Source organism: Podarcis gaigeae, assembly GCF_964106915.1.
Source record: "Podarcis gaigeae genome assembly, chromosome: 7".
NCBI classification, from domain to species: domain Eukaryota; kingdom Metazoa; phylum Chordata; class Lepidosauria; order Squamata; family Lacertidae; genus Podarcis; species Podarcis gaigeae.
In genome coordinates this window covers 46033541-46061295 of record NC_139683.1, presented here as the reverse complement: position 1 = coordinate 46061295, position 27755 = coordinate 46033541, and the positions used below count along the sequence as shown (strand labels likewise).

Sequence of the window (27755 nt, the reverse complement as noted above, 5' to 3'; positions counted from 1 at the left end):
AATAAACTGCAGCTACCAGAATTAAGGGACGCAGGTGGCGCTGTGGGTTAAAGCCTCAGCGCCTAGGACTTGCCGATCGAAAGGTCGGCGGTTCGAATCCCTGCGGCAGGGTGCGCTCCCGCTGCTCGGTCCCAGCGCCTGCCAACCTAGCAGTTCGAAAGCACCTCCGGGTGCAAGTAGATAAATAGGGACCGCTTACCAGCGGGAAGGTAAACGGCGTTTCCGTGTGCGGCTCTGGCTCGCCAGAGCAGCGATGTCATGCTGGCCATGTGACCCGGAAGTGTCTCCGGACAGCGCTGGCCCCTGGCCTCTTGAGTGAGATGGGCGCACAACCCCAGAGTCTGGCAAGACTGGCCCGTATGGGCAGGGGTACCTTTACCTTTACCTTTACCAGAATTAAGCATTTAACCATAGTACAAAGCATATCACCATTCATAAGACACTTAAATATTTGCATTAGAATAATAAATGGTTTTTTTTATACGTAGGATGAAAAAAACTCCAGCTCCAGCCAGTAAGAGCTCACAGCAACTTAAATGAATTAATAACTTTAAATGTTAGCAGTGTTTAAAAGCCAGGGGAGGGGGGAGGAGAGAGAAAGGTATTTGCCTTGCACCAAAAATGATAATGAAGTGGGGAGCAGCAATCCTCACTGGGAAAGCCTCACTTCACAGATAGGGTGCCATTTAAAGCTCTCTCCCTGGTTGCCACCTTCCTTACTGCTGATGTTGGGAGCCCCCAGAAAAGAGCCTCAGAGCTAGATCTCAGGTGAATTGTAAGAGGAGAAGATGGTCCAGCAGATACCTGTGTCCTAAGCCATGTAAGACTTTAGAAGTAAGCACCAGCACTTTGAATTGAGCCAAACAGGAAGCCAGTGAAGCTGTTACAAAAGAGGTGTGATGTGAGACCATCTCCTGGTCCATGTTAGCAGTCTACTTGCTGCATTCTGAAATCATTTGAGCTTTGGGTCTGTCTTTGAAGGCATCCCTACATTAAACTACTTCCCTCATAAAGGGATTTTAGGATAAACTAACTGATGTGGAGATCTATAATAAAGGTAAAGGTACCCCTGCCCGTACGGGCCAGTCGTGTCTGACTCTAGGGTTGTGCGCCCATCTCACTTAAGAGGCCGGGAGCCAGTGCTGTCCGGAGACACTTCTGGGTCACGTGGCCAGCGTGACGAAGCTGCTCTGGCGAGCCAGCACCAGCGCAGCACATGGAAACGCCGTTTACCTTCCCGCCGGAGCGGTACCTATTTATCTACTTGCACTTAAGAGTGCTTTCAAACTGCTAGGTGGGCAGGAGCTGGGACCGAACGATGGGAGCTCACCCCACCGCGGGGATTCAAACCACCAACCATACGATCGGCAAGTCCTAGGCGCTGAGGTTTTACCCACAGCGCCACCCGCGTCTGTGGAGTTCTATATAATCCATTATTTGGGACTATTTATAGTTCTTCATTCAGCTACAGAATCTGTGGGCAATATGGTGGTGGCTGTATTGAACAAATGTTATTTCATACCTTGTTTATGAAGGGAAAAGGCCATTTATAAGATGTATGAACATAATGATAATTTTCAAGGGGAAGCGAAAAACACATGTTTTGTATACAGGACAAGTATACACTCTTAAGAATCACATTATTTGCATTATCTCTGTTTGGAGCAGGAGGAACTGAGCCAAGATGAGAAGCTGTATTTTGGCTTGAATGAATACAGCAAATCTCTGCAGTGGGGAATCACAAGCCCTCTTCTGAGATGTGACGAAACCTTTGAAAAAATGGTGAATACACTGTTAGAGAGGTAAATGCTTTTGGAATAGTATTTAGCTAAGTCCATGAGTATGTGTGTCTAGAAAGAGGAATGTCTAATTCCCCATCCTAATGAGCAGTGAGCAGGAAAGGATATTCAGTCCTTAATAATAATAATAATAATAATAAATTATTATTTATACCCCGCCCATCTGGCTGGGCTTCCCCAGCCATTCTGGGAGGCTTCCAGCAAAATATTAAAATACAGTAATGCATCAGACATTATAAGCTTCCCTAAACAGGGCTGCCTTCAGATGTCTTCTAACAGTCTGGTAGTTGTTATTCTCTTTGACGTCTGGTGGGAGGGCGTTCCACAGGTGGGTGCCACTACCGAGAAGGCCCTCTGCCTGGTTCCCTGGAACTTGGCTTCTCGCAGTGAGGGAACTGCCAGAAGGCCCTCGGAGCTGGACCTCAGTGTCCAGGTAAAACGATGAGGGTGGAGACACTCCTTCAGATACATGCTATGGAATAATCTCCACTGAACATAGTGGGACTTAACCTCTGAATTGGATTGGATTGGATTAGACTGTGATGTTTAGGGTCTGTATATAATTCTGCTAGCAGTCTAGAAATGTATGCAAACACAGCGCTTATACGATTAATCATATAATTAAAATGAGAATACTTTTAAGAGTCCCAGGCTATGCCTCTTCCTTTTCTTTTGTCTGATGTTTGGACCCAGCACATACTAACTTGACTAATTAAAACTAAGCTGTGCTCTTTTCAAGGTACCCCAGGCTGCACAGCATGGTGATTCGCTGCTATCTGCTTATTCAGCAGTATTTGGAAGCACTGATGGCCCTCACCACCATGGCCTCCCTCAGGGACCACAGCACACCTGAGACTCTCAGCATAATGGATGACATCATCACTGCACCCGGCAAGGATAAGAATGGCCGTGGCCACATGCTTGTCATCAGGATTCCCTCTGTGCAGCTGGCAATGCTGGCAAAAGAGAGGCTGCAAGAAGCTCGAGATAAACTAGGCCTCCAGTATCGGTTTGAGATCATCTTGGGGAACCCAGCTTCAGAACTTACTGTTGCCAAGCACTTTGTGAAGCGATTAAAGGTTAGCTTAGGTGGCTTGTTTGCTTTTTTGTTACATATTACATAGAACTTACAGGTTTGCATGCAATAAGTGTACTCATGGTCATTTGTTGATGTGTGTTTAAATTTCCCATGGAGAAGAGACAATGTAATAAGCTACTTTTGACCGGATTCACTCATTCAGATACTGCCTTACTGTACCGTGCTTTACAATGTTCTGAGTAAGCAAAAACAGACCCGTTACCATTGAACTCATGTGAAAGTCATTGGTGAATGATTTCATACAGTCCACTTGCAAAGAAAAAAAATACATAGTTGCTGGTGTTTTCAGCTATTATGTCAAACATGGACTTGCTGAGACATCAAAACATTCAGGATTTTGCAAAATGAGACTGTGCTAGCAAAGGAGACCATGGAAAGTCTTGGGAGAAGTAACATGGGGAGAAAGGGGATATGGTGGACAAGAGTCAACAAATAGTGACAGAGTCAAGGATCTTCCCCTGCTGTGTACTCTTGCACAGTTGCAGACACAAAATCTAATGTTAACTTACAAACATGAAGACCCATTGTACAGATAGGGCACAGTATTGGGAATAGGATACTGACCCTATTTGCACATAACATTAAGCCAAACCATGGCTTAGTGCAGGCATAGGCAACCTCGACCCTGACCACTGGGCTAGGGATCATGGGAGTTGTAATCCCAAAAATCTGGAGGGCTGAGTTTGCCTCTGTCTGGCTTAGTGCAAACAGTGGCAGAGGAAGGGGTGTGTGGGCCGTGTGTATTATGTGGTTTTTATTATTTTGATTTTATTCTGTGAACTGCTGAGACCTCCGGGCATAGGGTGGTATATAAAGTCAATAAATAATAATGGAGCAGTAGCAACGAAGTCTGGAGAGGAAGTCAGTGACTGCAGTACTGGGAGCCTTCTCGTTTGTGCTATGTCATCACTTAGCTTAGTGCTATGTGCAAACTGGACTGCTAACTAGCTTGCATTGGTACGAGTGCTGGTGCTGTAACAGCTTTTTGTAGACATTCATTGGATCAAACTCTTAGTAGAACAGAATGCATCATGCAGCTTTCTGTTCATAACAAGTAGCATTATGCAACTTACTTTTTCTGTTAAAAACAAAATAATTCAGTGTTTAAAACACTGAAGAACAAAATGCTCTGTTCGCAAGTAATGAGGTACAAAGAGTGGATGGATTATCAATTTATCACTAGGGAAGAAGCCAGTTTGAAGATAATGTAGTCTGTGATTTGGCAGCCAAAACTCCTATTCATGTCTTTCCCTCTCATTTCAGTCTCAAGTGATGCATCAGCCTGCACTTGAGACAGATAACCTGCTGTTACATACATGCCCTTCAGGATGATTATGCAGTGGTACCTTGGGTTACAAACGCTTCGGGTTACAAACACTTCGGCTTACAGACTTCGCTAACCTGGAAGGAGTACCTCTGGTTAAGAACTTTACCTCAGGATGAGAACAGAAATTGCACAGCGGAGGCAGCGGCAGCGGCAGCAGTAGGAGGCCCCAATAGCGAAAGTGGTACCTCATGTTAAGAACTGTTTTGAGTTAAGAATGGACCTCTGGAACGAATTAAGTTTGAAACCCGAGGTACCACTGTATTTTAGTTCATACATCTGAGCACAGCCAATGGAGCAGAATAATAGAAGCTTGTGGTGTGCTCTTGAGCAGGGAGCTTTGTGAGTTCCCCCAGTGGGCACAGCCCAATTTGTATTATTTCCAGTTATGTGCTGCACATAACTATATTATTTCCAGTTATGCATAGCACCAGAGGCTGAATTGTGTGGAGAAAGGAAGTAGATCTCTAATAGAAGAAATGGCTTCTGCCCCAGGTCAGAGAAAGGAATTAGTCACAGGCCTTTTCACAGTGGAAACTACCAAAAAGCCGAGCCCCATATTGACTCACTTATCCACTGAAGTATTTTAATTTCTGACCTATTCTTTTGCATCGAACGAAAATACTCGTGTGCAGAATATGTATGAGGGAGGCAGAGGTAAAAAAAACATTGGATAGAGAGCAGCAAACAGTAGAGGGGAAGCTGTTGTGGAAAGTTTCTTCCTTACTGTGCACACATGTTCAAGACAGCTTTTCTTAAGATAAACACCCTTGATAGAGACTCCACCTCATTTTTAATGACCACTGGGTGTTGTTGGTTTGTGCTGTGTTTCTGCTTCTTATTTGAAAGTATATGTTCTGCTCAGAGCCGTAGCTACGGAGTGGGTTGGGGGGCTTGCCAGGTTTTTTGCCCCAGGTCAATGCTCCAGCGGGACACCATTGAGGCTCCAAGCCTGTGTGTGTGTGTGTGTGTGTGTGTGTGTGTATGTGTGTACACAAATGCATGTTGTGGGGGTGCCAAACTGGGTGAAATAAAGCCTAGTTTTCCCCCAACTTCTGCTCTTCATTCAGATGGTCATGGTTAGATTCTTTAGCTGCAAATGTTAGCCATTATAGTAGGGGAAGGGAAGCTGAGGGCCACCTTCTGGAGAAACCTTCTTGAGACCATATGCAGGCAGGGCCTGGAGTAAAGTGAATTGAATTTTACCTTTGCAGAATAGCCTGTTTCCTTCACAAGCACGCATCCCTCATCCTACTCTATCCTCTATCCAGGCAAGTAAGAAGCATGATCAGAATTCAAGGACACATTCCAGCCAGGCAAAACCACTCAAGGGTATAAATTAGGGATGGTGAGGGGTGTGTCTTGGGACAGAGTATGTGACAGAGAGAGTCCTGCATTTTGTTATTTCCTTGAAAATACTGTACAGTTCCAAAGCCACGTATACTTCAGCAAGCAGAGAAGGAGGAAATGCAGATATGGATTGTTTTAATCAGGAAATTTCAAAAATAAAAATGTACATTCTTGCAGCAAAATATCAAATAAAACTTGCCCAGTTATTTGGAACAGGTAATGAAGCACAATACAGCTTTAAACACATTGAATTGCAAGGAAAGAAAGTGGTCTACTGCTTAATTCATAGGCAGTGGTACCTTGGTACTCGAACAGCTTAGTTCTCGAACATATCAGCTCCCGAACGCCACAAACCCGGAAGTAAGTGTTCCAGTTTGTGAGCGTTTTTCGGAAGCCGAATGTCCGACGGGGCTTCCGCTTGAGTGCAGGAAGCTCCTGCAGCCATTCGGAAGCTGCGCCTTGGTTTTTGAACAGTTTCGGGAGTCAAACGGACTCCTGGAAAGGATTAAGTTCGAGAACCAAGGTACCACTGTAGTAAGAAAGTATGGTGAACATTTTAAGATGCAGTTGGAAAAGAATAATGATGGAAACCATGGAGAGGTGGAGGGAAGTCCAGTTATTCAGAGAATCATGTGTATGCATGATTATGATTTATTTGTGATGATAATTGTTAAAGATAAAAATGAATAATTTTTTTTAAAAGGAATTGCTCCTCACCCATGCCAGCTATTCATAAAATGAATAGCACACACAGCTTCCTCCCTCCCCCATTCCAGCTGGGACTGCAGCAAAGGGTTAACCTACACCACAAAGCCACAGTCCAATCTGGCTTGCTGTCATCCCAGAAAAAATGAGCTTTGCAAGTCTGGTGTCCTTCAGAGAGATGCAACAAACCTGTCAGCATTCAGCTAGCCTCTGAGAATGACTTAATTTGGATACGTATGCAATGGATCCCAAGCTTTCTTGTTCTTTTCTCACAGGCCTGGAGAGGAAATGAGCGAGAGGATTGGCTTCCTCATACTTACCAGGATTTAGAAGGTCTGCCTTGCATTGTTGTTTTAACTGGCAAGGATCCGCTAGGGGAAACGTTTCCCAGGTATGCTCCGAATTCTACAGTGCAAATGTTATTTCAAAAGCATCTTAAGATATATGCATAACTTCTAACCACTTATTTTACGTGACTATCTGCGAAGGTAACACTTTTTTAGTCTCTCGCACACCCTCATTGTAAAATGCACAATCTCATTGAGAAAATATGTGTTCTTGACTGAAATTAATATTTCAATTATTTATTTGCTTATTCATTTCAATGGTTTCACAATTATTTTATTTAAAAGCATTTATTCTGCTTTTCAGCAGAGTTATCAGGGCAGTATGCAATCATGGTAATAAAACACTGATATCAAAAGTAGAAAATCACACTTGATTAACAGGAGCAGAACAACGGTTTTAAAAAATTCAACAGGGGCATGCTAGCCTTAAGGCTTTAGATAACTCTCAGCCTGGGAAAAGACCAGGGTCCTGATTCACCTGGCCTGGCTGAGGCTCCACTATTCATTGCTACTTCTTCTGCAGGCCACAGGATACATGGATAGACACAGTCAGGCTTTTAAACACAGACTATAATGTATATGAAGGTTTTGACTCCATAGCCAAAGCTTTATGTTGAAGTTTTGCAAACCGTTGTTCTGCTCCTGTTAATTAAGTTTGGTTTTCTACTTTTGATATGAGGGTTTGATTACCATGATTGCATACTTTTATATTTGAAAAAGCTGCTGTTTTGGTCTTTTACATTCCGATTTGTGTGGTTGTGGAGCATGAGAAGCTGCAACGGAATCATTCCCAGACTCTGGGAATTATGGAAGAGCCACATCCTCAAGCTGGGGCAGTGTAGAAGGAGGGTGCTAAGGGCTCTTCCTCAAGTGGGGCTATTGGAGTGCCATCTGAATTGGAGTCCTCCTCAGGCCAACACTGGGGCCTTGAAGAAGAGTTTGGATTTGATATCCCGCTTTATCACTACCTGAAGGAGTCTCAAAGCGGCTCACAATCTCTTTTCCCTTCCTCCCCCACAACAAACACTCTGTGAGGTGAGTGAGGCTGAGAGACTTCAGAGGAGTGTGACTGGCCCAAGGTCACCCAGCAGCTGCATGTGGAGGAGCGGAGACGCAAACCCGATTCCCCAGATTACGAGTCTACCGCTCTTAACCACTACACCACACTGGCTTTCTTGAGGCCAGGGGGGTTGGTACCAAGAAAGGGGGAAACATTTTGCTGTGTCAAATCAGAAAGTAAAAGACCGAAACAGCAGCTTTTTCCAAATATAAAAGATCAAATGAAGACTCCATCCCATAGTTCTATGGATTCCCTCGTTCCCGCATTCCAGTCATCTGCTTTCTAGTGTAACTTGAGGAAGCAGTATGTTTCTTGTGAACTAAAAACTGCATCTCCTTTTTTCCAGTACAGGTTATTGATGCACTTCAGAGTGCATGCGTATTGCTTAAACCACAGCCCAAAATGTTTTATTGAAATAATAATAATGCAATAATGCACCCCTTGTTAAATCCTTATATATTGATTTTCCAGATCCCTGAAATATTGTGATCTTCGGCTGATTGACTCAAGCTATTTAACTCGCACTGCCTTAGAACAAGAAGTGGGCCTGGCATGCTGCTATGTTTCAAAGGAAGCAATCCGAGGACCCATTGTAGCTCTAGACCTTAGTGAAAAGGAGCAGGAAAAGGCCAGTGTCAGTGAGAATGATACGGATGAGCTGCTGATTGACTTGGAGAGACCTCAGAGTAACAGCAGTGCTGTGACTGGAACTTCAGGTTGGCTGTGTATTTACCATTCCATACGGTCCTTGCTTGGGAATGAGTGTCCTTTTTCTTAGACATTGGACTTTGTGGAGGTGCTGAATAGTCAGCAGTTAAGCAAGCAGGAATGTAAGAAGCAATTTCAGTTTTTATAAGAGAAAATAGAAGAATGGGAATGAGGCATAGATCTCAGAGTGGGAAGGAGGACAAGGGGAAGATGGTATAGAGGGGAAGTGGAAAGGAAGTGATGTAAAATCAGACCTTTATTTATTGATTGATTTGATTTGATTTGTATACCACCAATCATCTGTAGAGCTCAGGGGGGTTCACAACATTAAAAATACAAGCTAAAAACACAAACTACATAATAAAAACAAGAAGAAACAAAACACAAAATAATAACCCCCTTCTCCCCAACCCCTTCTGCAAACATATTTAAAAGGGCATAGGATGTTAAGTAGCCCAAGGCCTGGTTGAAGAGGAGCATGTTTGCTTGCTTCTGAAAGGTATTTAATGAAGGCACCAGCCACACCATCCTGGAGAGAGTATTCCACAGGTGGGGAGCCACTGCAGAAAAGGCCCATTCTCATGTTACGGGCCTCTGGTGGAGGAGGCACACAAAGAAGGGCCTCAGATTATGATCGCAGAGTCTGGTTAGGTTCATATGGAGAGAGGTGGTTGTTGAGGCATTATGGTCCTGAAACTGCTTAATGCTTTATAGGTCAAAACCAGTTTGGACTTGAAACAAATTGGCAGCCAGTGCAGTCGTACCAGGATTGATGTAATGGCTTTTCCCATCATAGTGCTATATAAAAACAGGAGAATCTGTGTGTGGTAGGATGCTCCTTTCTGGACTCATGGAGACATTTGAACCCTTTAACTATGGTCAGTTAATGACAAATGTGGGCTATCCCTTTAATCATAATCAGGAGCAGATTAAAGATACTTTGGACATATCGCCAAAGCATGGTTTAACACAGGGGTAGGGAGCCAGCATGCTTGGATTCTAATCTCCATGAGTTTGAGGGATGAGTTTGATAGGTGGATGGGGCATAGTAACGCCAGGTGGCCCGTTTTTACCTGTGTGGTTTTAAATCAGACAACGTGGGCAAAAAAAGTGTATGTTGCCTCAAGGCTTCCCAAGTGCCATCAGTCAGTCCTGCTCATCTGTCAGAGTTAGACCCTATAGGTTGTTGCCTGTGTCAAGACAGGCAGGAATACAGTGATAGGGCCAGCCACACCCGTTAACACTTCAGCCAGTCATCAGACTTTTAAATGAGAATTCTCAGATTTGTAGCAGAAGAAGGTCTGGCTGGTTAGATCTAATTCACTAACTCACCAACCGTTTCATCTCCTGCGTTTTTGTGGTGTCCATAAACAGAATGAAGTCATTTACAGTACACTGGACACTCGGGTTGCGAACGTGATCCGTGGGGGATGCACGTTCTCAACCCGCAGCAGTGTGTCTGTGCACGCGCGGGTTGCGATTAGGCGCTTCTGCACATGCGTGACCCCCGAAACCTGGAAGTAACCCGTTCTGGTACTTCTGGGTTTTGGCTGGTCCATAACCTGAAAAAACGCAACCTGAAGCATCTGTAAACAGAGGTATGACTGTATAAATCTTGTAAGGCAGAAAACGTGTGTGACATTCTGCACTCTAGCTTACTGAGTGTTTTTCAGTTTCTTTCTTTCTTTCAGGTTCTATAGCAGAAAATGGTGTGAGCTCCTCCAGTGCTACAGACAAGTCTCAGAAGCTGCCGCCACCCCTGAACTTCCAGAATGTGGCCCAGAGTTCAGTTGATGAAGGATTTGCTGCCGGGGAGACCTTGAAACAAGAATGTGACTCTCTTGGCAACCAGGTAGCAAGCAGCACCACTTCTAAACTGTCAGCAGCAACCTCCTCCGTCAGCCAGTCATTCCGGTGGCCGGGCCAGTCTGTGAAAGAAGGCAAGGCTTTGCGGGTGTCCTTGCCCCGGACTGTGATCTTATCCAAAGCCGCCTACTGCCTTCTTGGTGCACAGAAGAGTGGGCAGCATCCCTTCTCCTCTTCTCTCTTGCCTCATGCCGATGTGTCTTGGGTGAGCTCTCTGAGGCCTTTGATACACAAGGATATGGCCAGTGAAGAGCAGTCTTTGTACTACAGGCAGTGGACTGCAGCTCGGCAGCACCATGTAGACTACAATAATCATGGAGATACCACCAGCGGCAGGAACTTTCACCCACGGCGGCTGCTTCTAACGGGACCTCCGCAGGTAATGTCCTCTTTGGGACTGTTGTGGCAGCTCTCAAATTTCAGGGTCATTAGGGGTGGGTCAAAATGTTTTAGCAGCTCAGAAGGGCTAGGCTTTAGGGTATAGAAAGGTGTGTTAGGATACACACAAGCATGCCGGTAAGAGAAGTCAACTGTTTTTCTCCCATGCTTCCTTATTATGCTTGCATAATCCTGCAAACCACTGCATAGAACACTTTGGAAAGTGAGAGCAAATCTGGGGGTTGACTTGATATCAGTAGCATATGACCTTACTTTGCTCCTGAGCAAAGTAACTATTAGTGTGATCATTGCAGCAAAGGTTTGCTCTAGATTTACTTACAGTGGTTTGTTGGAGTGAAACAAACTATGATTCCTGGTTCAAATGTAATGCTAAGCCCCAAGCATCATGGCTTGTTTCCTCCTCAAGCAGGTGATAGCGAGACAAAACAGCCCAGTAAGCTTCCTTTATGGTAAGCCACCAACTGGTTTACTGTGAACTGGGCCAATATTGTATCACAGTATTGCTGTATCGGCGTTGCTGCAGAAGTACAGCCTTCTTGAATTAGATATCTATCTAATTCTAATTCTTTTCCCTTTGATCACAATAAGATGGTGTTGCATTATGTGACATAAGATCACATAATGCTCTCTCTGCAAAAGGACAAATACAAAAATGGGGACTTAAACTGCATAGTGACTGGTGATGGTTGTTGAGCCATGCTGGGCCACTTTAGCAGATCTTCAAATGAAAGTTCATAGCAGACAAAAATACTTCTCCGATTATACATTTTTCTGAGAGTTTCCTCCCCTCTTTGTTTAGGTTGGGAAAACTGGTTCTTACTTGCAGTTCCTACGAATTCTCTTTCGCATGCTGATCAGGTTGTTGGAAGTGGATGTGTATGATGAGGAAGATATTAATACTAGTAAGTACTAAGGTCCAATTAGAATTTCTTGTGTAAGGGGTGAAGCTTTCAGAGTGCCCTGGGAAGAGGGATTATTATTTTTTAAAATACTGCTATCAAAGTTTTGTGTACCTTTTGTAGGAAATGTATACTTTTCTGTGCATTCTGCAATTTGTACAAATGAGTGGAAATTGGACTAGAAATACATGAGTTTGTTAGACTTGCATTCTCCTTGATCATCATAATGATCATCATAATGTACATAATGTAACTTTAAAGAATATTTTTGACACAATTGCCTAGCTTTCAAAGTTGCTAAGTTGAACTGCCCAAACTCTGGGGTTTTTAAACTATTCTAACATCTTGGCCCTGTTTTACTCCTAGGAAAGCTACTATCTAGTTTGTTTAGGTTGCTGGGGATTATAACTCTGTGAGGGAAAGAATGTGCTTTGAATGTGCTGTAAAGATGGAATGTGCATGCAACCTCTTAGGACCAGACCTTCATCTGTAAAAATGGGAGCGAGTTTTAAGTTGTTGTTAGAGCAGTTGTGACAACAACATACTGAAATGTGTGTTGATGTGCCTGGAGAACTTAGGTAGTGTAAAAGTACTGTATAAATAGTAAGATTTTATTAGGTATCAGTATTCATAAAATTCCTTTTTCAGGTCATACAGAGGACAAAGAAATTGTCCAGCCTAGCAATGATCAGTGGCCTGATGTTGAAATAATCAGCAAAATGCCTTTTGACCTCAGTGTGCATGATCCTAAATATTTCCTCATGAGTCTGGTATATACAAACCAGCTACAAAGAATAAAACAAGGCAAGTGAAAACTGATTTTGCTGCTTTCTTCTTCCTAGCCATTTGAAACATTTTAGAAAGCAATTGATCTTTCAGTTCTGTTGTGAACATTTAAATAAATAGCAGGAATGTCATTGCCTTTGTTCCTTCATTGTCTCCGTCCACAGAACCAAGCAAAGAAACCAAAGCTGAGGAACACAGAAAGCGGGCTACTGTGTCTATGATGTTGACAAAGTATGCAGCTTACAATACTTTCCATCACTGTGAACAGTGCCATCAATATATGGACATAAACCCTTCAGCTCCGGTACGCAGGGCTTCAAGTCACACAACCACATTAACAATCGTTCATTTTATCTTGGGAACAAGTTAGAAACCTTTACAGATCTGCTGAAAAGCACCCAGAGATCTGCTGGTGGACCTTCTGATCTACCTTCTGCCAACCTTTGCTCCAGATCACTCTTTCAGAGTAGAAGACAATAATGCTTCTAGTACAAGGGGTGGGGAACCTTTTTCCAGCCTGAGGTCCACACCCCATTCTAAGGCAGCCTCCCAAGGGCCACATGCTCCAGGGGTAGGCAGAACCAGAGGCAAGTATAGGCAGCACAATAAATGTGGGTTTTTCCTTCGTCTGGTAGGCTAGTTCTGTGTCAGGGACTGACAACACAGACGAGTGTGCACCAGGGCTGAAGGAGGGCTGGAGTATGACTCGGAAGAGGGAGTCAGTGATTTATGGGGAACTGTTCCAGCCACAAGGCAAGGGTCGGAGGCAGGGGAAGCTCCAGAGCTGGAAGGTGGAGCACAGGTTGGGTCAGAAGAAGAGGAGAAAGAGGCAGGTCAGGCAAGTGAAGGGCCAGGTGCTTCCGCACCCTTTTCTGCACCACTGTCTCCCAGAACCAGGAGAGGATTGAAAAGGGGTGAGCAGAGGACATTGCCACGCAGGCAGTGTCTCTGGCTGCATGCACGCAGCCCATCAGGGGGAGGTACATAAACTGGTCGTGGGGGCGTGGTCCCCTCTTGCTGCAACTGCTTCATGGAACACAGGGCTGGGAATTGCTGCCCAGATGCTAGATTGGTGGTGGTGGGGAGTTCTAGAACTTTAGGAGCAACTGTATGTGTTATCTTGGACACTAAAGAGTTAACTATCTGCCATGTACATTCCTCTGGCTGGGAAGCACCCCTGACATTCCATCACACTCAAATCTTCCTCTGTCCTCCATCCAGGTAAGCAAGAAGCCTTATCAGGCACATTCCAGCAGGACTAAAGAGGGGTGTGACACAGGAGGGTAGCTCTGGGAGAGTTAAGAGGGCGAGATAAAGAGATCTGATCAAGCAGAAATGCCTTAATGCTTTACCAAATCCCAAATTGTGGGATTCTTTAGGAGAAGCTATGATGCATAATGGTTTAAAATCAACATAACATTGTAGATTTGCCCTTTAAAGGGCACGCAGTTTTGCTGAATTGTGTTCTGGGACCCGATCCATCTGTTCAGCTGTAAGATGTATTATTCTGCCATGGCACACATAACCGCACACATGCAGTGCAAGAGGTGTAAGGTGTACCTTGCCCATTGGCTTCCTTGCCCATCTGCTCTGCAACATTTACAAAAAACCTTCTTCAGTTCAGAAAACTTGGTGGTGCTTCTCTTTTTCCGTTAGTATTCAACAATGAGTAAAGACAATGTGTAAAGTAACCAACTTGTCCTAAACGACAGGAGTTTTAAAGCAGCCAGATGTAAGAAGTGAGAATGACAAATGCCCTATACTGTAACCTTGCAAATAATAAAACTGTAGAAGACTGAGCCACTGTAGCTGTGTTCGTAGACTTAGTAGATTACTTTCTGTGCAAGATTTATACAACTATGTTGCCCACACTTGTTGAAATGCATTGGCATGTGGCCTCTCTAGTGGGTTACAATTTCTTTCTCTTCCTTGCATGCAGATGTCTGACTCCACCCTACATGCATTTACATTCTCATCCTCAATGTTAGGAGAAGAGATCCAGCTTCATTTTATCATTCCCAAATCCAAAGAGAGCTATTTTGTCTTCAGCAAGCAGGGCAAGCATTTGGAAAGCATGCGGCTTCCTCTTGTATCTGATAAGGTGGGTGAAATCTGTCTTAGCTATGTAAAACACACCCTGTTGTAGCATAGCTCAGCTCTGAGAAACTGATCTAGAGTCTGAAGTTAGTTCTCCTCTACATTGCTCCTCACCCTCAAGAATCACAAGCTTCTCTGGCCATAAAGTAAGCCTTGAGTTACTATGGGCCATGGATGACTAGGTCTTCACATCAGTAGAGTTACCACAACCCAAGGAAGCTACAAGAAGTGCTCAAGTGAATCCACACCCCTCACTCTTGCTGCATATTGTTAGAAGCTTGCTGATCTTCTGCTTGTTGTTCTGCCGTGAATTGTATATTATATATATATTAACAATCTTTGGCTTCATGGATGAATTCATATGCCACATTCCCAATGCCCCAAACTGCGTTTTGGAAGATTAGGAATATGCTCTTAGCTCATGGACATTCTCTTACAATTTCTCATGCATGGATTCCATTTCATTTCCTAGTTTGCATGACCATAGTTTGTTGTGACATCCAAATTAGGAAAATTCTGGTTAATAGTAAACAAAATTGACCCCAAAGCCACTTTAAACTATACATCAATGTATGGAAGTAATTCCTGTTAGCTCTAAGCATAGCGTGTCTAATTTGGATTTCATTATGAGAAACCAGAGGATGCAAACCAGGAAAGGGAAGAGGAGGCCCATGTCTAGAAGGGATAAAGAGGACAGATAAGGGAGCTTGCAAGCCCAGCACCTGTTTCTAAGCTTCCAGACTGTGGTTTGGAGCACTGAGAACCTTACCTAGTCCAGCATGTGCCCAACTAGATGCCTGTGGGAAACCCATAAGCAGGATATGAGGGCAATAGCTCTCTCCTGCTGTTATTCCCCAGTGACTAGCAGTCAGTGGCATGCTGCCTCTGACTGGTGGTAGAACATGCTCATCATAACTAGTAGTCATTGACAACCTTAATCTCTATCTATTTCTCTAATCCCCTTTTAAAGCCACCACTACATCTTCCATAGTTCAACACTGGGCTTTGTAAAAAAACACTTCTTTTTGACGTAAGATGTCAGCTGCAAGTGAAAACTATTATTAATGTTAGCAAAGGCTTATCAGTATGACAATTTTCACACCCACACCTACACCCACACACGCCTCAAATGTTATTGATTGTCATTCCTTTACAGAATGCTGTGGTTCTCCTTAGTTGTCATTAAAGCAAGCTACTTCGTTTTAATTGAAAGCACGAAGTGAGAGCAAAACAACTTTCTCTCAGTTATGTTGCAGCCTGCAGAGTTTAGGGAACGGGCTAATTTTTTTTTTTTTACCCAGCCTTAGCAGACCCATCAATGTTTCCTATAGAAGTCAGTTGGAGTAATTAATTTCTGTAAATTTGGCAAAGTTTGGTCTAGCAGTGTGTATGTTCTCCCTACAAGAAAGTTGGGTATATCACCTCAGAAACAAAGAGAGACGTGTTGTGCCCAACATATATGAACTCTTCTTTTCTCCTGTGCTGCTAACAGAACATGAATGCAGTAAAGAGTCCTATTTTCACTCCTTCAAGTGGACGCCATGAGCATGGTCTCTTGAATCTATATCATGCTATGGATGGCATCAGCCACCTCCATCTGCTTGTGGTGAAGGAATATGAAATGCCACTTTACCGCAAATATTGGCCCAACCACATCATGCTGGTTCTGCCAGGAATGTTCAACAATGCTGGAGTTGGTAAGCATTTATATAGTCCTATAACTTTTTGATTCTAAACATACCAGTTAATGACATGGAAACATAATTATATGGAGCAGTATCCAGTTAGCATTAAATGTGTAAGTAGTGAAGAGATTTCTTTGTTGTTTATAATTCTTTTCTTATCTATGCACATGCAGGCACTTTCCCTCCCTCCCTCCCTCCCTTTATTCTCTTTGATTTCCACTACAATTTTACTTACATGTACTGTTCTCTATGGCATGTTAATGGACACATCTAAGATGGTCTTGCTCACATTGGGTATTTGGTGTTTGTTGACAGTACTTCTCCTCCTGCCCCCCACCCCAGCTTCTCCATTTTATCCCCACAACAACTCTGCGAGGTAGTTTAGGCTGAGAGATAGTGACTGACTAAAGCTCAGCTTGTGAGCTTCATTAGGAGAACTGAAATTGTGCAGAATGCTCATTCCAGAAATCTGGAAGTAAAATCCGGCCACTCTTCTAGGTTCATCTTGGGCCTCCCAGTTTCATTCATGACTACATGAAGAATAAGATCCCATAATTCAGCTTCACTGAATATTTTCAGAGATTCGAATACTGTTTAAATATATTAGTATAGCTAAAGCTTTGGCAATGCTTTAGAATTTAGTGGACCTAGCATGGTGACTTCCTCTTCAATGCCATGCCGTATGATGGTTCTTTGACCTTAGAAGACATGATTGACTGCAGCCAACACTCATTGGCCAGTTGGCCAGTTTCCAATTAGCCCTAGCTTCAAAGTCTGTCTTTGGACCATTTCATACAGCATAATTCCATTTGATTCCTACCCCTTAGCATTCATAAAAGCCATTCTCCATACTGTCTCTGAGGTCTCTGTTTCCCCCCAAATGGTAACGTTCTATGCTACATGTTTTCAGGTGCTGCCAGATTCCTTATTAAAGAGCTTTCTTACCATAACTTGGAGCTGGAGAGAAATCGCTTGGAGGAGCTAGGAGTCAAGCGTCAGTGTGTCTGGCCATTCATTGTGGTTATGGATGACTCTTGTGTCTTATGGAACAGCCATGTCATCCAAGAACAGTTCAGGTAAGTCAGTGTCTCAAAATTAGAGACTAGGAACTATAGCAGAATCTTGGATCACTACACTATTAGCCCCTTCACGCAGTATTCATGCTTTGACGGGGCAGCAGTGTTGGGTGATGTTGAGATAAGCCCAGCAGCAGCATGGCTAAGCTACCCCTTCTCACACGTGTAACTGGATAGCATGTGTGTTTCTTGCTGATTTGATTTGGAACACTGCTCTGTACTTTTAATATATCTAGTATTTCTACGTTCTAGACCTAGTTTTTTGAGCAATATGAAAAAGAGACAAAGAGTATGATAAGACTGATCATTCCATGCAGCCTAGTATCTCTTAAAGCAAGCACAATAATTTCCAAACAACCCTGTGTGAGGTACAAAGCTGCAGTAGAGTCAGATTGTTTGGTCATAATTTGTTCCTCTGAGTGGAGTTCTGATGCAGTACAATAAAAGATATTTTGCGTTTCATAGTCAGTCCATGGATCAAGGATCAACGAGTAAAAATGTGTCTCTGAAGAGCGTTCTACAGCACATTGAAGCCACACCAAAAATTGTCCATTATGGAATACTGGGCATTCAGAAATGGAACAGCAAACTGAATTTCAGAGCTCCCAAAGCTCCTTTCTCCAGGTGCCACATACATGACTTTATACTACTCAACGTAGACCTGACCCAAAATGTGCAATATGATCTAAACAGGTAGGAAAATGCAACCCTTTTGCTGTCAGATGCTACACTAGTTTTGAATGTACAGGTGTCAGTGAGGCTTAAAGGAAGCCAACCCAGTAAAGAAAATAAGCTAAGTTATTTCTGAGATTGTATTTCTGCCATATACAAGTTGGTGGCTTGAACACTAGATTGAAAATAATACAGGCGTCGACCATTTTAGGTGTGTACAATTGACATGAGATGAGCAGTGCGTGGAAGAAGGCAAAACGAGGTCAAAGCAAAGGCGGAACGGGGAAGGGAAGGGGAGAATGGGTTGGGGTGGCAGGAGGCAGGGATGGAAATGGCCACCACTTGTATATGAAACCAACAAGAAATGGAGGCGGCTGTGTGTGTGTGTGTGTGTGTGTGTGTGTGTTGTTTTGTTTCATTTAGGGCATTTTAGTGGGACTCCAGTTGGACCAGAGAGTACAGTCTTTGAGACCTTTCCCAGCACAATCCCCACTGAAATAGGAGTTTTCTAAGAGCACAGATAATGACATTTTAAAATACCATATCAAGGACAGTTTGCACATGTGCCTTAGGCTGATTAGCCAAGTGTCTTAATATGTTTGTTTGACCTATTTAGAACCTGAAGGTACAGAACAACTGGTAACTGAAAGAGCAGCCTCTGGCTGCTATGAATATGATTTTTTATTGATTTGGCCCTATACAGACACATTCAGAAATATGGTTACTCTAAAGCCTTGATTTAAGCTATTTCCCTGTAAATGGCAGGCTCACAGCATGGTCTGTGGGGAGCCATGGGGAGGCCCACTTTCAAATCCCCACTCAGCCATATAGGTAGTACCAGTCACTGTCTCTTGGCCTGAAGATAAAAGGGAAGGATAAAGAACTATGTATGTAGACTTGAGTTGAATGGAGGAAAATTGGGCTTTAGATGTAATACATTAAATATAAATATATTAGTGCAGAAATTCTATTTTTTCAAGAAAAGAGTGAATTTAACTCCTGCAGACATGCTTCTGTGGTGCTGTCCCTTTCTCCATTCTTCCCACTTTCCATATTGGGCAGCGTCCAGGTGGTAACCTGAGACAAAAGCGTGTTATTCCTTCCTCCTATAAAAATCCTCTCTTGTCTCAGGCTACCACCTGGTAGGGGAGGGGAATACATATAGTGTGTGCTGTTGCCTTTAAGAAATTCCAGGTCACTAGTCAGGTGAGCCATCTATATGTGTGACTGCAAAGGCCATTCATGAGGAACAACAATTGCAGATAAGTGTTTTTGTTGCAGAGAGTTGGTCTCAATATAATTTATGGTAATTAGAAGGTGCGTACCATGAACTAGAAATCAGTGACTTTAACAAATACATGGCCGGTTAAGTAAATCTGTATCCATTTTTTAGGTATTTCTGTGAAGATGTAGATTTTAATCTGAGAACAAACAGTAGCGGCCTGCTTATCTGTTGCTTTAACAACTTCAGCCTCATGAAGAAACACATCCAGGTTGGAGGTCAAAAGGACTTTGCCATTAAGCCTAAAATCATGGTGAGTAGCATCGTTGAACAACAAGAAGAAAACAAAACAGTGTCTTTGCTTTCTTCAGTGACAACAGTTTCATTTTACCTCATAAGAAGAACTCTGATGGATCAGGCACAGGCTCCATCTTGGTCAGTATCCTGTTTTCACAGTAGCCAACCAGATGCCTATGGGACGCCCACAAGCAGGAGGACCCAAGAGCAACATTGATTTCTCTCCACAAGTGAGAAATTCCCAACAACTGGCCTTCAGGGGCATACTACCTGCTTGTGGTGAAATCACTGATGAAGGGGGAAGATTTTTAATAGCTGAGTGATTAGCTATCTCAAGGGGAAGCTGTCTTGGCTATTAGGGCCTCCTAATAATGTACTCTTAGGAGTTTGCAGGGGAGCAAATATAACTTGCAAGAATTAAAATGCATTATTTGACTCCTGTGTATACTAATCTATTTGATATTTGAAACTGTAATCCAGGTCTGCGTGCAAATCCGGGCTTCCAGTCATAACCTTTTTTATCAGTTTTAGGTGAATGATAAAGGCAGGCACACACCTGTTTGGGGGAAACTTGATGATTCAAGGTGTTTCCTTTCATTTTGGCATATTGTTTTAAGAGCATGTTTCTGTCCTCCCAAACACTGATTCCTGACTGCTTGTGCTCTGTCTGTGAGCTCATTGGTGGTGCTGGAAGCTAATGGGAAGGACCTTTGTAGGGCGGTGGGGGGGAGGTGTCTTTATAGCATGTCATGAGCCCATATAACCCTAAATCGGGGTGGCAAACAATATCTGGAGAACCTAGGTTTTTCACCCCTTTCCTACATATTAGGGGCACGGGTGGTGCTGTGGTCTAAACCACTGAGCCTCTTGGGCTTGCTAATCGGAAGGTACAGTGAGCTCCCGTTGCTCTGTTCCAGCTCCTGCCAACCTAGCAGTTTGAAAGCATGCCAGCGCAAGTAGATAAGTAGGTACTGCTGCGGCAGGAAGGTAAATGGCATTTCCAAGCGCTCTGGTTTCCGTCACGGTGTTTTGTTGCGCCAGAAGCGGTTTAGTCATGCTGGCTACATGACCCGGAAAGCTGCCTGTGGAGAAATGCCAGCTCCCTTGGCCTGAAAGTGAGATGAGCGCCCCAACCCCATAGTCACCTTTGACTGGACTTAACCATCCAGGGGTTCTTTACCTTTCTTTACATATTTCCATTGGCCTTAGTTTGTGATGTTTCATTCTGAAACTAAATTTGTTCATTTTTGTATTTTCTCTCTTTTTAATTAATAGTGGCATTCCCAGTAGGACTCTGGGAATAATATAACAGTGAGGCATCTCTTATTTTGTAGTCTGTTAATTTAAAAATGCTAAGCAAATGGCTTAAAAGACAACAAAGGCCCTGTCAACAGGGTTAAGCTACTAAAGATGGGATATATCAAGGGGGTATGAGCCTTTGAGGACCTTTATGTGTGCATACTAGACCTCTGTTCCCCATACATCCTAAACCAGGCATGGCCAAGCTTGTCCCTCCAGATGTTTTGGGACTACAACTCCCATCATCCCTAGCTAACAGGACCAGTGGTCAGGGATGATGAAAATTGTAGCCCCAAAACATCTGGTAGGCCAAGTTTGGCCATGCCTGTTAAACCATTGCTTCTTGAGCCTCCTTTTTGCTCTCCAAGGCTGTCCTCACTCACTTCCTGACTACTCCCCAATAGCACACAGCTTACTGGTGTCTTCCCATCTGTGTAGTCGTCATACGTAGCAGAATATCCATTGCGCAGCAGGGCAACAAGAGAAGTTAAGAAATCTCTTCAGAATGGACTCTGGCCTTTTCTACCTTGCCTGGTCTCAAATGACATGGCCACAGTCTTCCCACCCTGGCACCCAAGTACTATCTTAACCATTGCTCTGCTGCCAGTTGTTGGGCACATAAATGCGAAAATATCCAACTAGTTATATTTAGTGTATACTGTAGCTGTGTATATTTTGTGTGCTGCTTTCGCACCTGTTCACAGCAAGTCAGTACATGCTTCTGAGGAGCATAATGTAGCTGCATGGAGGCCTCTAGTATTAGCTAGAAGTAATGAAAAACTTATTAAAACTTCAGAGAGTAAGTGTTCTTCAAGTCTTATGATTCTTCTCAAGTTTGGCATTGGCACACATTATCCTCAGGCCTGGTGATTGAGATGCTGCTCATTACATTTCACTTTTACATATATATATATATATATATATTTCCTTCACAGGTATCTGAGAGCTTGACTCCCATAATGCCTCTTCAGTATGTCTGTGCTCCAGACAGTGAGCACACACTCTTGGCAGCTCCAGCTCAGTTCCTCCTGGAAAAGTTTCTTCAACACGCCACATACAAGCTTTTCCCAAAGGCTATCCACAACTTCAGAAACCCTGTATTAGCGATTGACTGCTATCTGAACATTGGGCCTGAAGTATGTATCTATGAATCTTACCAATAATCAACTTTGGAAGGGGGGATTCCAGTCATTTAAAAAACAGAAGATGGCAAGGCAACTGTGCCGTGATTTTCTTAGGCCATTAGCTTCCGTTTATGTTGCTGATATACTGATATTGTTGTATTCAGTTGCTACAAGCGGGGACCCATGAAAACTGACATTACATTGCTCATACATTTCTACTCCTGCCCTTTCGTAGGCAGGATGATGCTTTTACATTATTTGTGGATTCATTCAATATTTTATTTTATTTTATGCAGTTACTCCTGAGTTGACTGTTTAGATGTTGGGGGTAGTAACTGCAATTTATTCAGAGTGTTAGTCCACCACTGTTGTGGTGATGTCCCTGTTGGTAAGTTAGAGCATAAAACTTTAAAGAAAAAACAACAACTCAAACATATATAACCATTTTTTCTCATTTCTGATTTAGGTAGCTCTTTGCTATGTCAGTTCACGGCCGCACTCTGTCAATGTCAACTGTGAAGGGGTATTTTTCAGTGGACTACTTCTGTATCTTTGCGACTCCTTTGTAGGAGCAGATTTTCTTAAGAGGTTCAAGTTCCTGAAAGGTAATGTGATTTCTGTTCTGACCTTTTGTGTCTAGTGCTTGCTTAATGGTTTTCTAGCAGAGTAGATTGGGATGGCATTGTCATTACATGCAGGAACTATAAAGCTCGTCCCAGTGTAATGGCAGGTGATATCACCATCCATGCCTGCTTCCTTTTTCTCTGGGGCCTTTTAGAACTGGGAACCATGGTAGTTGGCAGGAGCCTAAAAGACTGGTGGGAATATTGAGGCTCTGCAAGCCAAATCCATTGCAGACACATCCAGGGAAGTACAATCTCCTGGCAACTCAGAAGAGTTTGGATTTGATATCCCGCCTTTCACTCCCCTTCAGGAGTCTCAAAGCGGCTAACAACCTCCTTTCCCTTCCTCCCCCACAACAAACACTCTGTGAGGTGAGTGGGGCTCACCTAGCAGCTGCATGTGGAGGAGCGGAGACACGAACCCGGTTCCCCAGATTATGTGACTGCCGCTCTTAACCACTACACCACACTGGCTCTCAAGGAAGTATCCCTTTTGTGAGTTAGTTAATTTGAGTTGCTTCGTTACTTGTAACTACCTTTTTGTACTTTTTTCTAAGGGTAGAAAAAACATTTGATTGTTCCACTTGCTTTTGACGCCTGGTTAAAGGTGAAGTGGGAATTCTTCTTACAAATATGGTAAAATATTAGTAAAAAAGCATGTTAGGCCTTTTAATGTTAGGTATAATATGGTTACTTAACTCCCATTTAAGACTTGGCATTACAGTTGCAACTGGAAAAGCAGTTCCACCTTGTGGGAGCTTGATCGTTTCACAGGTTACGATGACAGACCGTGTTTGAAGAAACATCACATTATCACTAGTGGCATATTATGGGCAATCTTATGATTAACAGTGTGGTGGCTTTTGGCTTTCTTAGGAAGTAGAACCTGAAAGCTGTTTCCTGAAGGGGATAGTGGAAATCTGAAAAACGTGGGTTGAAGGAGTGCTGTGTACTGTATACAGTGAAATTAGGCTGGGAAAGGTGCATACCTTGTGTATATGTAATATTTCCAAGTAGGAGGGAGAGATATCAGAAAATTAACAAAACCAACAAACATGGAAATGAAATGGTGGTATAAACTGTCCTTTGTTTTTTAACCTAAGGTGCAACCCTGTGTGTCATTTGCCAAGACAGGAGCTCCTTGCGGCAAACAATAGTCCGTCTAGAGCTGGAAGATGAATGGCAGTTTCGTCTAAGAGATGAATTTCAGACTGCTAATAGTAGTGATGATAAGCCACTCTATTTTCTGACTGGGCGCCATATATAAGTTTGAGAGGAAACAAATGGCAAAGGAAAAGAACAGAACCTGACAAGTCGGATTGTGTCTTTTCCCCCCTTTCTTTGAAAGTACAATCACTGTGGAGCAAAGTGCAACCAATATTTATGTTCACTACTCTTAAGGATCCCCCAAATTTCTAACCCAGACTTTATTTTTTATGACTGAAAAGTGAATTGATTCAAGTTGATTCCTCGTGGGTCACTGTTACGTAATGGCATACCCATGATGACCCATGATGTGGAGAATAACATTTTGGTGGATGGCAAGTTCTCCTGATCGCTTTATACTATGCTAAAGGAGGAGAATTAAACAGACTTTTGGCATCTGTCAGCTTGAATGTGTTACATGCGGTTCGCAGTAAGAATGTGGAATTATTTGAAGATAATATGCTGAGGAATGCTGTCCATTTCTCTTCATATCTGTACTTTTGGTACGGTATAACTCAGGGGTTTGAAAAGACAAAAAGTAACCTAGAATTGTGTGTTTGAAAGATTATTTTTTGTTCACTTTCTGTGCAGTGTTAGCTTAAGGTTTGTAATTTTATATGTATTGAAACTTTTGGCAAAATTTCCACAAAAGTTAAAGTTTACTACATAAGCCTGAACAAATTGATGAATGTAAGGCAGGCTTTGTGTGCACATGCTGGTTTGTCAGAGCAGCTGTTATTTCACCTTTTGGGATATCCATTATTGGTCTGAATGGAAAGATCTTCAACTCAGTAGGTGATCAGCCTTTTCTCTCTGGTAGCATGCCAAGCCATGTGCAGGAACCTATTTTTGCACATGGATCAATCTTGACAACCAGCCTGCTTATGCATATTGTCTCATCGGTGTGCTTAAACTTCCCCCAAAATGATGTAATCCTCAGTACTATCAGAAATCATTTTGAGGTGACAAATCAGCCTTCTTGCTTGTTCTCACACAGCAGAAGTTCCTTTATTTCTTTTTGCAGTCGGTGTCTCGCTTGCTTCAACTTTCTCTATAGTTTGTTGGGTAGAGAATGCTATATGTGTGCTTTTATGGAGAGCATTTACTAACCCACGAAAAACAGACGAACCATAGGCCAGAAGCGTGAAGTATTTAATGGCTGAAGCAAGCTGAGCCACAAGTTCTGAGAGCCATAAAGTCCATTAAAATAACTTCTAACTGAATTGGGACCAACAGCAGGAGCTGTGTGTTTATATACATACATACACACACAGAGAGAAATAAATAAATATATATATAAAGGTCTTAAGCACACCTGGAAAAGTTGGCCAGGTCATTTTAACTATTTAGGGCTTGATCTAATGGAGCACAACTCCAGCACCTGTGTTCCACTGAGTTCAATATAGCTGTTTTTCCAACTCCCCAATGCAAGCACATGGGCATAAACAGGTAGCATGAAAAGACAGTGGAAGGAATGGAAAGTCTGAGAGCACTTTCCATATTCTTACTGTTGCACCATACAAGTTCCTTTTGGTATGTAGCATACAAGGCACAGAAATAGGGTGGTGGTACGGGAGGTGGGCACAGATCTCCTGTCGCTGCAAGTGCCCTTGTAATGCCTCAGTACATGCTTGTTTTGATGGAAACAGGTACAGCAGAACTCAGCTGGGGCCCGTAGACTTCTTTCATTTGTAGGTACTGAATGCGTGTGCTTAACTGGATCAAGCTCTGTGCTTTGTTTGAATTAGAGAGGTGTTAAAATAACACTATTTTAAAATAGGCTGTGAATTGTTTTAAGAGTAGGTTTCTTTATACCAGCACTTTGTGCTGTGAAATATGCTGAGAGTTTAAATGAGTACGGTACAATCAGGGCTTCATAATGCAGTTAACATTTATAGATAGAATTCACTTCCTTTGTCCTACTCTGCTTTTTCCAGCTTTTCCTACTGTTACGCTTTGTGGTGGTTCTTCCTTCACTGCCATTCTTACACTTTTCTTGTCACACCAATATTTTATATGCAGCCCGTTTTCATCTTGTTAGTGAGAATTTCATTCTGTGCATTACACTTATTATGATCTAAATATAATTAAGAACACAAAAATTCGATTAAGAAGCACCTGCCAAACTGCATTTAGAACAAAAGTGTTAATTGTACAACTTTTTAACCTTGTGAAAAAGCTGTTTACAAATAATGAAAAGCATAATATATTGATTGAAGTTGAAAAGGAAAATAATGGTTTTCATACCTGTTCATTTTATTATAGCTTTATGTAAATGTAGCATGTTTCAAATGATCGATTGTTTACTTTAGTGTAGGTTATTTGGGATTTTTTGTACCCATAAAAAATCTGCCTTATACTTAATGAGTACCTTAATTTTTATTTGGTAGGAGGTTATGTAAGAACTGCAGTTAGGAACTACAAGGCTGGTGTATTCACTGTGTAGCCTATTAAGACACATGTAGAATTACTGGCATTTTAGGGTCTTGTTCTGGTTTCGTTGGCTGAACCTAATACCCGCATAAGGTGAATTTGTGAAAGTTTCCATTTTAATGCAAACTTTGCAGATAAAAAATCTTTGTATATATGATGTTTGCACTAAGTTCTTAAAATTCCATGTGCTGAGAGTGATTAGACCCTTGGTAAAGAGGTACAAGAATATGTGTAAGTTGAGAACTTGGAGGCTAAGCGCCTTTTCACACAATCAGGGTTTTTTGGCCATATTTGTAGCAGACTGTCTACATACCATCTCAGAACAGTTTGTGTTTATGGGTATCAGTTTCTAAGCACTATATTCTCTACCTAGAAAAATGTACTATCTCCTTGACAGCATATTCTTATCCTTACTTGATACACTGCTTTCTGAACATGGTTTTCAGTAGTATTAGTTCAAAGTAACTGCCTGAAGCTCTTGCCCCTCACATTGCTACCCCACTTATGCAGTTTTTGGTTAGGGTTTTTACTAGTGCACTCCACTGACCAACACGTGCAGAAATATTTTAAATCATTGTTGGAAGTAAAGAAGCTCAACTACTCTGTTATATTGGGGAATGCTTTGTGTAGAAAGATTCTGGTTATATCTATTTTCTTTCTGTATTGGACAAGAGCACATTCAAAGCATTGTCACTTAGGCAAAGAAATAAGAGTTTTGGTTGAATTCCAGCTGAAATGTATTCGGATATTAATTACTGACATCCATATGCTTTAATAATGCAAGCTCTCTAAATGATTTTACGGGACAGTACATCAGAAAAAGATACCAGATGCTACAATCTAATATTTTGGTTACAAGCCTTGCCAGCAAGGCAGTGACATGAATGTATTAAAGAGGCCAGCATTATTTTACCGGTAGACTTGTCAAATATAAGTAGTTAAGACACCGGTTAATATTGAATGTAATCTGTAATTATAAAACAAATCACTCATATCTGTAATTTATGCAGCTGTTTTGTGTTACCTCTGAAAAGGGTTTAAATATTTTTCTTAGGACTGCTTCACTCCTGACCAATTTCCTATACTGGTAATTTTTATTTCTAGGGTGAAAGGTATGCAAACTGTAAATCCATAAGTGTGATTATCCCATGTCAGATTTGTTAAAATATATGTATATATAACAAATCTGTGTTGTAGGCATCATATATGTTGCTCTGCATTGTCTGCCTGCTTTTTCTCTATGTAGGGGTACATAGTCTCTCTGTGTAAGAAGTTCATCAGGTCTGAAGCAATCCTTGATGTAAAATTCTCTTAACCAAAGCTTGGTGAATTTAGCTTCACTAGCCAGTCTACCTCACATTTTATTGTTTGAATTGAAATTGTCTGCAATTGTGGCTATAGTGTGTTTATAATGTTCTTTCATTAAATTCAATTAATGTTATCACATTACCATTCAAGAGTCTGTCTTATTCTTAAAATTGTGGAAAATCTCCTGCCATCAAACTTTTATTTGGTGAAAAAGCAGCACTTTTTAAATCTGTGTTTCCAGTGTTACACTAACAATGTAAAGGTAAGTGGTGTTTTGAGCTGCGACACCTACATGTTGTAGGGCTTCCTAGAGGTAGTTCACCAGCTACTATTGGAAATGAGATAGACTCTTGTCAATCAGGCAGTCTCAT

General features: G+C 42.4%; 1 protein-coding gene across 32 annotated transcripts in view; it reads left to right on the top strand.

Moving 5' to 3' along the window:
• The window catches only part of GREB1L (GREB1 like retinoic acid receptor coactivator), a 158037-nt gene extending 130512 nt beyond the window's left edge, over positions 1–27525 (top strand). For 18 of the 32 annotated variants that reach the window (XM_083748189.1, XM_083748179.1, XM_083748166.1 and 15 more), the window contains 16 exons: positions 1666–1802; positions 2539–2878; positions 6553–6668; positions 8156–8400; positions 10084–10637; positions 11457–11559; positions 12205–12360; positions 12507–12646; positions 14282–14443; positions 15932–16136; positions 17035–17200; positions 17666–17893; positions 19266–19407; positions 21626–21826; positions 22281–22419; positions 23541–27525. In XM_083748189.1, the coding sequence (XP_083604315.1) occupies positions 1666–1802; positions 2539–2878; positions 6553–6668; positions 8156–8400; positions 10084–10637; positions 11457–11559; positions 12205–12360; positions 12507–12646; positions 14282–14443; positions 15932–16136; positions 17035–17200; positions 17666–17893; positions 19266–19407; positions 21626–21826; positions 22281–22419; positions 23541–23704 (3198 nt within the window). In that variant the 3' untranslated portion in view covers positions 23705–27525. The remainder of the gene's footprint in view (positions 1–1665; positions 1803–2538; positions 2879–6552; positions 6669–8155; positions 8401–10083; positions 10638–11456; positions 11560–12204; positions 12361–12506; positions 12647–14281; positions 14444–15931; positions 16137–17034; positions 17201–17665; positions 17894–19265; positions 19408–21625; positions 21827–22280; positions 22420–23540) is intronic. The other 14 variants (XM_083748188.1, XM_083748184.1, XM_083748169.1 and 11 more) reach the window with 1 other exon arrangement.
• The last annotated feature ends 230 nt before the right edge of the window (positions 27526–27755 follow it).